The sequence below is a fragment of the Condylura cristata genome, unplaced genomic scaffold (genome assembly GCF_000260355.1).
Source record: "Condylura cristata isolate star-nosed mole 26May11 unplaced genomic scaffold, ConCri1.0 scaffold00015, whole genome shotgun sequence".
NCBI classification, from domain to species: Eukaryota; Metazoa; Chordata; class Mammalia; order Eulipotyphla; family Talpidae; genus Condylura; species Condylura cristata.
The window spans coordinates 33,488,365-33,498,192 of record NW_004567116.1 but is presented as its reverse complement, the minus strand read 5'-3'; the positions used below and the strand labels follow the sequence as shown (position 1 = coordinate 33,498,192).

Here is a 9,828-nt window from a genome sequence, read left to right as displayed (position 1 = left end):
GTCAGGAGAGGTCTGCCAGGCCATGTGGATCGCCTCCGGGGCAGGCGGGGATCGAACTCATGCAGAAGTGGCTTTAGTTTATTAGTGCTCTGCTTTAACCTGCTGCGCCACCAGGGAGGGCCCCCATTTTTTTAAACTAATAAATTAGATTTCATGAAAACTAAAAAATTTGCTTCTTGATATATGCTATAGAGGGAAAAATATATAAAGTACAGCAAACATCTATAAATCATATATCTGATAAAGGTCATATCCAACTATATAAAGAACTTTCAAAACTCAATAACAAGAAAACAAACAACTTACACAGGCATATCACCAAATTTTTATTAATCATTAAAACACACAAATCAAAACTGTAGTGATATCACTACCACTGACAACAATATGGAGGAACTACCATTCTCATACTCATCATAACTACAGGTAGCAGTAGCCTGAAGAGCATCTGTGACTCCCATTTCCCTGAAATTAGTCATAAAAATGAAGGTTAGTTATCATCCTTCCACATCTCAAACTCCACAATCTAACATGAGGCCTGTAAGCATGCCCTGGCCACACCTGAGACCAGAGTAATTCAAATCAGTATGCCTCTGTTTAGTCTTCAACAAATGGGTTTCTAATAGACTGAGAATTCATTGCCTCAAAACTTCATGGCTGATGAGCAAGCCCTCAAGTAACTGGAGTCTCTTGCTTTATAGCCTCCAGCTATAAAGACTCCTTTATTTCAATGAATCACAATTTAAAACTGTCATTTCCAAAAATGGAACAATATAAGGAGTCCTGATTTAAACTGATGATTTGGGAGATGCTTCTCTAGACCTTGTACAACCTTGTAAAAATTTACATCAAGCTTCCCAGGACCAAAGCCTGAGGCAAGGTTCAGGAATCTTAAGCCTGTTGTCTTCCAAAAAGCAAGGAAGACTGTATTAAAGTACTTAAAATGGGCAACAGCATCCCCTCAAATTTTAGCCAAGAGATCTGTTATCTCAGTGAAAGGCTTGGGAAAACAGCTTAAAGGTAAAGGCAGCAGGCTAGAGACTATAGTCAATGAAGGCAGGACTTTATCCAAACTCTCACTACCTATCCAGAAAAATGCCCAGCAGGTTTACTCAGTAAATTTTTTGAATATGAATATCATACAATGTTATTATAGTATGTATTATATCTAGTAAATGAATGAACAAGCTATACAAAAACAAGGACATTGAATATTCTATAAGGAAGCAAAACATTACTTAACCCAACACCTCAAACTGAAACTATTATTTATTCAACTAAGCACATCCAGAAAGAGCCTACTGTGTATATATAATAAGGTATATTCAATTCTTCAAGTAGCAAATAACTCTATTTCTACGTGTCCTAGGCTCATGCTAGGAGATTGGGATTGAGAAAATGATTAAATATAGTCTTTGCTCGGAGTATAATGGACCAGGTAAGAAAATAGTAAGAATAATGAACAGCCATACACCAGAGACATTTTGTGGGGGTGGAGTATGGAATGGGATCAAAACGGGGTGGGGGAGGGTTGTGCACAGGACTATGGTGATGGCACATGGGGGACTTGGTGATGGGAAACCCAAGGGGATTACAATTGAGATGAAAAAAAAAAATACAAAATGATGTAAAAATAAACTATTATAATATAAAATATATATATACACTTATATATATATATAGTCTCTGCTCTTAAATTGTCCCCAGTAATGACAGCTTATAGAGCAAAAGCAAGAACAAGCACCACAAGAGTACAGAGACATCAACCAAATAAGTCCAAGGGTAGCAAGAAGGCTTCAGAGGAGAAATGTTTATTGGTTTTTTATGGTTAACACCTTGTACTTACTCTTAACACATTTGCCCCTTCTTTCTTACTAACTGAACCCCATTCAGGGTTCACATTATGCCCAGTTTAATACTTTCACAGCTTCCTTTGCACTTAATGGTTGGTACCATACATGGTTCTTGTCTATGATGAAACAAAAGTTGTTGGGGATTTCTGGGAATACTTTTGCTTGCTAATACAAGAGGAAAAATAGATCTGGCATCACCTTCCCTCTTTCTGCTGAGTTTAAATGTAAAAAGCCTCTTATAACCAAGATGCAGTAAGTCAACATGCTAACAATAACTGAGAAAATAAAAAGATAAATCTCAGTTCCTAATTACATTGGAAATAACTAAGTCAAATCAACAATCACCAATTATGCACTTTTTGCTAATTTAAGAGAAATAATCCCCATTTGTCTAACCCACCACTGATTCGATTCTCTATAACTTACCGGAGGACCTGTAAGTCCTAACTGCAACTGGACAAGAGACAGAGTAAAAAGAAAGAAGACTGTCAGAAAAAGCAATTAAAACAATAGGGACAAATTAAGTAAAGGCAGAAATGTAGAAAGAAGCTGGCATGTTTAGGAACAGGGACACATTAGTATCTATCCAATAGGCTACAAAGGACGACAAGGAGGTCTTACCTGCTTCATCCACCGTGGTACATTTCTGGTACATGGATGTACGGAGAGTTGGTGTCCGAACATTCAACAGCCTGATCTTGTCTACTCGGGTATCAAATACCCGAAGCACAGGGTCTTTATCGTCATCATCATGACACATGATTTTGTTGTCAATGAAAGACGCAAACATCTGGGTCTCCAAGAATCTCGAGAGGAAGGGCAGGTAGGGTTCAGGCTGATCTGACAGAAAAGATGCCTGGTGGGGCCAAAAGGAAACATACATTGACAAGGAAGAGGGAAGAAGGGATACCCAACAAAGTCAACAAACCCAAGGGATTCAATAGGTTAATTCTTCTCTAAACCTTCTTAGGTCTTTATGAAAAGCAAACAAAATTTCTTCAACATTTTTTTTTTCAGATATCCTCATAAAATATCATATATGCTGCAACTTTGACACACTGGCCCAAACTTACTCAGATACAGCCAACTATGGCAATTAATCTTCCCAGAATCCTGATGTCCAAACTTAACATGTCCAACTTTCCCAACAGAACTCTCTGACTGATGGTAAATCACCTGATAGTAGAAATACTGCTTGAAACCAACAAGACCTTGTGTTTCATCAACATCAGGACTTGGTGGCACAATGGATTAGGACAAAGCACGGCAAGCTAGCAACAGCAGCTTCAGTGCAAGTTCAATCCCCAGCCCTGGAGGTGACCCACATGGCACAACATACTTGCCCGCTGCTCCCCTTAAAGTGTACTTTGTCACCTGCCCGTTCTGCTCCCCACTCTGTCTCTGGTGAATCCTCTAACTGCCCCTGCACCTCTGGCCTGTTCTGTATGTCTAAATAATTAAATCTTAATTTTAAATAAAAGGATTATGAATTTGTTCCTAGCACATAAGAAAAACTCATAGCACTTCTGGTCCCTCATTACCTCCCCAGCAGGATTATACTCACTTTATCAAAGTTTTGCATCTGCTCCCTATTGGTAAACCAGGACTCCTTATCCTGGCTGGGCTGAATGACAAACACCTCATAATCTGCAAACATCTGAGTGAAACGATTAGCAAAAACTTCCCGGATCTGAATGTTTAGCTGATAAATCCTGAATTCTTCTTCATCACACTGAACTTTGAGATCCTTATTGCTACTGGAATCTTCACGAACTTCTAGCTACAAAAAAGAAGCAACAGTTGAGAAGATGCAAGCTTTTCCTTTAAGTGCAATTCATCTGTTTCCCTCCAGTAGTCATTTACTTCGCAGCAAATGGAGTTAATAAGCAAAAGAGGGTACAAGTGGAAAATTCTTCTTTCTCTAAAAAAATTTCTCCTTACCATGGTTTGTTTTTTAATCTTTTTAATTTCTCTACATATTTCTCCCCCTCTATAAGTGGTCATGACTTTTTAAAAAAATATCTGTCCTACTAACACTAACTCTCCTCATCTAACTAAAGTAAAATGAAACATTTTACATTTCATTAAACAAAAAAAGGCCCAACAAAATTATTACATTGGCCTGTTTTGCATATGTAACTTACAAAAGTAATTTAACAGTGAGTCTAGAGAAAGGCAAAAAGATGGGTAAACAACTACCAAAGCTTGTAGTCTTATCAAAGGAAATCAAAAACCTAAGTACACAATGGAAAGAACACAGAACGAGAACACAAGAGGATGAGGCTGCAGCTTCTCTTCCTAGTCACTTACTAGTCATTTAATCTGAGATAAAACTCTCAATTTCTGTTTCTTGAGCTATAAAATAGAATTATTATCTGTTCTGTATGCTTTCTATTACTGTAAAATTCATAGGACAATGAATCTGAAAGAAATCTGAACACGACTACTATACCCATCTTTCTAAGTCACTTAGTTGTAGTATTCATGTGATTGGCAGCAGGTTTACCTGGATTTCTAAGTGAGAAGCTATCCAAATTCAGGTTCTAGTAGCATTTACTAAGATAATATTTGTTGACACTAAACTAAAATCTCCCACACAGAGCACTACTCTCCTTGTTTATAAATATGTCCTGTCCTGACCAAAATGTATTCAACCCTATTTTATTTCAGTAGAATAATATTCTAACTCAGACCAAACTTGTCACAGACATACAAACATACTTACATACACACACCACAAACACACACACACATATATATATGTGTGTGGTAGATCACCTTACCTTTTCCAGGCTCACCCCAGTCCTCTTGACTAAGGCTTGCAGCCGGGCAATAGTTTCATTCTCCTTGAGGAGTTCATAGGAATGCAAAGGGGAACCAGCAATGTTCCCATTTCTCTTGTCTGAGACAAGTTCAGAGGCCCGGAGTCTTTTCAGCTTGGTGGCACTCTCACTGCAATGAAGATTCCCTTCAGGGGGAATGCCAAATGCCATGAGAATCTCAGAAACTTCCTGGACAAACTCCAACTTGTTGGGAAACTGAGGCAAGTCCTCTGGCAGCTCAATAAAGTGGTTGTCAATGTCTACAAAGCAGAGGTTAGCCTGGAAGACAAAGTGTCAGTAGTATAGCCAATCCCAAAGCACTTTAGAAAGGATAACAAACAAGGGACAAAGTAAACATCTGAAATGGGTACATGTAGCTATTGGGTAAACAAAACTGGGTTCAGGAATGAAACAGATCTGAGTCCCTATCTTTCCCTCCTACTTTCCAGCTGTGTGAGCTTCAAAATGTTACTTAACCTCTATGACTCAACCATAAAATGGAGATAAAAAACATTTACAAGGATTATATAATGATACTTATATCAAGACAAGGATTATATAATGATACTTACATAGATGTTTAGACTATCAGGCAATATCTCGCATACAGCAAATGCCTATTAAATGTCAAATTCATGAAATCTTACAGTAGTAAAAAGAATGCTAGGAGTAAGTCAGAAAGTCAAGGTTCCAGATCTGTCTCCAACATTATCTCCCTACATGAGTCTGAGTTACCATTATCTGTCTCTGAGCCTTAGTCCTGTTTCATAAGATTTAGTGGCTACTCTTGATGGTTTTTGTACTTCTTTTTGACTACTGCTTCTGAGAATATAGAGACAGTACTCTCATACAATACTTGTGAGAGGGATAATCTGGATTAAAAAAAAAAAGAACCGGCCCTCCCTGGTGGCGCAGCGGGCTAAAGCACAGCACTGAGAAGCTAAAGCCACCTCCGCATGAGTTCGATTCCCGCCTGCCCCGGAGGTGACCACATGGCGTGGCAGACCTCTCCTGACCCGCCCGCTGCTCCCCTCAGCAGTGTACCTCCTCCATCTGCCTGTTCTGCACCCCACTGTCTCTGGTGAATCCTCTCTCTGGCTTGTACCCCAGTTCTGTATGAATAAATAAATAAATTTTTTAAAAAAAAAAAAAAAAACCACCTGGCAATATCCATTCCTGTTTTACACACAAAACTGACATGGACAGATAAGTAACTTGTCCAAGACACAGGTAAGTGAGATATGAATTCAACTACTTAGTATCATCAGTCATAAACTTAAGCTCTTAACCTTCTCTTAATCTACTCTTCTCAGAAGTCTCAAGTATTTTTGTTTAATTTAATTTAAATATTATATAGTTCCCATTCCTATTGGAATTTCTTGCAGCTATAAACTAGAAGGCCTTTTATTTTAATATATTTATCTTATAACCATGAACCTTTTCTAAGAGAACTGTCATTTCCTCCACTGCAGTCTGCCATTAAATTAATGAAAACTATGTATGCTTCATTTACATCCCATAACTGAGATATCAGATACCTATGCAATAGATTTGAGGAATGTGAGGCAATAATGTCAAGGGTTTAGCATAGCACCAAGCCCATAGTATATAATAAATATTAATTGATATTGCTATTAACATTGTGGAATATAAAACTTAAAAATATATATAAAAAACATAGTAGATAGGAAAATTCTGTTTTAAAAAGTTAATGACTACCATATTTATATGTAAATTTATGCTAAATTCCAGAAAGATTTATACCTAAAGGGAGTATCTAAGAATTTGTTTCCAAATTGTGCATAAGGGAATGAAAGAAAACAAAAAGCCAACAAATTCTGAGCAAAGAATTACCTTACTAGGTTCCAATATAGACATAAAATAACGATCTACTGGAAAAGAACAGACTTGAGCAGACCCATGTATTGTGGATGGATTATTCAGTGGTTGTCCACTGTCCACAACATACATGACTATCCATTTAGAAATATTAATATTCTCAAAAATAAATTTTACACTGAAAATTTAAAAATAAAAAATAAATTCACACTATGGTTTTAAAAAAGTTTCTCTATCCTTTCCAAGATACATTTGGACTATATCTGGATAACATAATAATGCTATATGAGATTTCTTCAAATAATCCAGCAGTGTAAGAATGAGAGGAAGGAAGATACAGAAAAAGTGACCTTAAGTTATATAATAATAATATAATAATTCAGCATTTTCCAAAACAAAAAGTAAAGAAACCTACAAAAATATTTTAAAAAACCTAAAAGTTCTCAGGATACAGCTGAGTGTTCTAAATTTTACACAAGGCTAAAAAAACATAAGTCAATGCTGCCATAAAAAACTTAAACACAACTAATTTTAAAAGTTATAATTCATATAAATATATTAAAAGGTTAGTATCTGAAGGAATTATTGAGACAAAGATAATTCACCCAATTGAAAAATGGAAATAAATTATGAAAGGCAAACAGAACTTATGTTTAACTTTAAACACAGGCAAGATGTTAAACTGCCCTAATAAACCAAGAAACACAAACAAAATATTTTTACCAACTGGGCTGGCAAAGATTTTAAAAGATTTTTAATGTTCAATGCTGACAGATTTTGTAAGAAACAAGTATCTCATGCTATTACTGGGAATATAAGCTTGCTAACTTTCTGGAGACAATCTTAAAAGACATTTTTTCCAAGTCCAACTCAAGAACCAACACTTTTTTTTTTAAGATACATATTTTTTGTGAATACAAGATCTGGGATGTAGACCAGAGAATGAGAGGATTCACCAGAGAGAGTGGGGAGCACACAGGTGGATCCACTGAAATACACTGCTGAGAGGAACAGCAGGAAACAGGAAGTTCTGCTGCACTGTGGGGCAGCTGTCTGCCCAGGGATCAATTCATGCCACAGTGCTGCAGACAGCTTTCTGGTGCTGAGACTTAACCCCATGCACCACCAGAAAGGCCTCCGTACCAATTACTTTTACCTACACAATTCTATTCCCCAATCTATACATTCCCCCAGGTAACTACTACCCATTGTGGAATAGAATTTCTTCACTAGGAGTCATAGTTTATCAAGCCCTAATTGTCATACCATAATTTTATCAGTTTCTCCATTAGAGGTCATTTGGATTATTCGGCTTATTCTTTTTATATTGTCATATAGTGTTTTTTTGTTTGTTAACATTGTGCAAAGTTTTTTTCTTGGGAATATCCAAGGACTAGAACTATTGTATTGTAAGGTATGCAAATGTTCAAGTTTATGTGTCTATTTGTATTCCAAAGTAGCTGTGATAATTAGTTATGGGGGAATCATAATTACAGTGATCCTACTTATCTAAAACTTGCTATCATTAGATTTCTTTTTGCCACTGAATTGGGGACATTCAAATTTACACATTACTGATTGCTACTAAAATTAAGAAATAGGCATTTTTTGTGCAATACCCATGCATGTCTACAGCCAATTTTTCTACTGGGTTATTTATCATCTTACGATGTGTAGAATTCTTTATAATACCCTAATGCTATTTTTTTGTAGGTTATGGCTTCCCATGATAATGGATCTTGGCCTTTTCCTTCCTCTTTCCAGTCTGGCTGTTACTGCCTGGTACTTATTCACTAGCTAGGTTCCTAAATAGGCAAACTTCCTGCTAGCCTTCACAGGCACTACCTTGAGGACAGTAGAAATCATCATGCTTTTTTTTTTCCTTATCAAAAGGTGGTGGGACCCCATCAAACACCTTGAACCAGTCCAGGGCAGACTGGCTTTGCATGGGGTTGCTTGGTCTTGTGATGCAGCATCCACCAAAAAATGTGGCTGTGACCCTGAAAGTGATGGGATCATGGATGGGCTGGTATTCATCCACTTGCAGAGGAAGGCCAGGTATTTCATCTTGTTCCTGTACAAATTGCCAGAAATGATGCCCTCACCGCTCATAACTACCACCTTCTGGCCAGGTCACAATGGCCACTAGGTAGTCCAGAAGATGGCTTCAGCCATCCAGCACCAAGAACTGCCACTCCCCCATAATTGGCAGCTTCCTGGGGAAACATATTCTCTAAACTTTTATCTTTCATCTTAGAATATCTTATTAAATTTAAAAAATCAAAGTATCAGTCTTTTATTTTATGGGTAGTGCTTTATGTATTTTGTTTACAGAGTCCCTACCCAAAGGTCACTCATTAACACTTACTTCTATAAGATTTAAACTTTTGCTTTTAACATTTTACTTCTTAATGCATCTTAAATTGTTTTGATTGTCATGAGATAGGGATCTTTTCTCACTTTTTCCCTATGGGCAAGCAATTGTTCCTGCTCCATTATTAAATTTTCTTTTGATATGATTCCTCAATCATAGATCAAAAAGCTATTCCATGAATCCTCTACTTATCCCTGTACCATTATGAGTCATATTCTAAAAAAGACAGGAAAATAATACAGTAGGTCCAGATAGATATAATTATTTCATAAACTTTCAATCTGTTAGAACACCTTGTAATATGCCCACATATGCATTCATTCAATAAACAACTGCAAGAACTGGGGTGTAGGCCAGAGGTACAGGGGTGTCACTACATTACCAATGAAAGTCACTACATTACCAATCTATAACTAAAATAAGATCTTCCATAATCCATAGTCTTTTCACTAGTTCCTACTTAAATTAAGGAGCTAAAAAATATCTGACTACAAAAATAGGCTACTTTTCCCATGGAGATTACAACTGAGATGGGAAAAAAGCACAAAAAGATGTAAAAATAAACTACTATGCTAAAATTTAAAAAAATGAAAGTCTGCCAAAAAATAGGCTATTTTTTGCTTATTACTTAATGATTTTAAAATTATAAGCTTTTGGGTTTCTTTGGTGATGCAAAGGCTTAACACAATGAAGCTATCAGCAGATATCGCAGCACAAGTTCAATCCCCAGCAAGGGAGCTAACCCACAATGTGCAGCAGACCTCTCCTATTTCACCTACTGCTCCCCTCAGCAGTGCATTTCAGTCAGCCTGACTGTTCTGCTCCCTACTCTGTCTCTGGTGAGCCCTTTCATCATGCTACCCACCTTTACCCCCTGTACCTCTGGCCTACACCCCAGTTCTTGCAGGCAAAAATAAATAAAATAGGCCTTTAAAAAAAA

The 9,828-nt window shown here is 37.0% G+C and overlaps 1 protein-coding gene across 1 annotated transcript in view; it reads right to left on the bottom strand.

Annotated features, from left to right (window-relative positions):
• DENND5A (DENN/MADD domain containing 5A) overlaps positions 1-9,828 on the bottom strand; it is a gene marked incomplete at its 5' end in the record, with an annotated part of 78,821 nt that overhangs the window by 30,242 nt on the left and 38,751 nt on the right. The window contains 3 exons of the mRNA XM_012725198.1: positions 2,475-2,709; positions 3,418-3,633; positions 4,637-4,954. Coding sequence (XP_012580652.1) covers positions 2,475-2,709; positions 3,418-3,633; positions 4,637-4,954 — 769 coding nt within the window. The remainder of the gene's footprint in view (positions 1-2,474; positions 2,710-3,417; positions 3,634-4,636; positions 4,955-9,828) is intronic.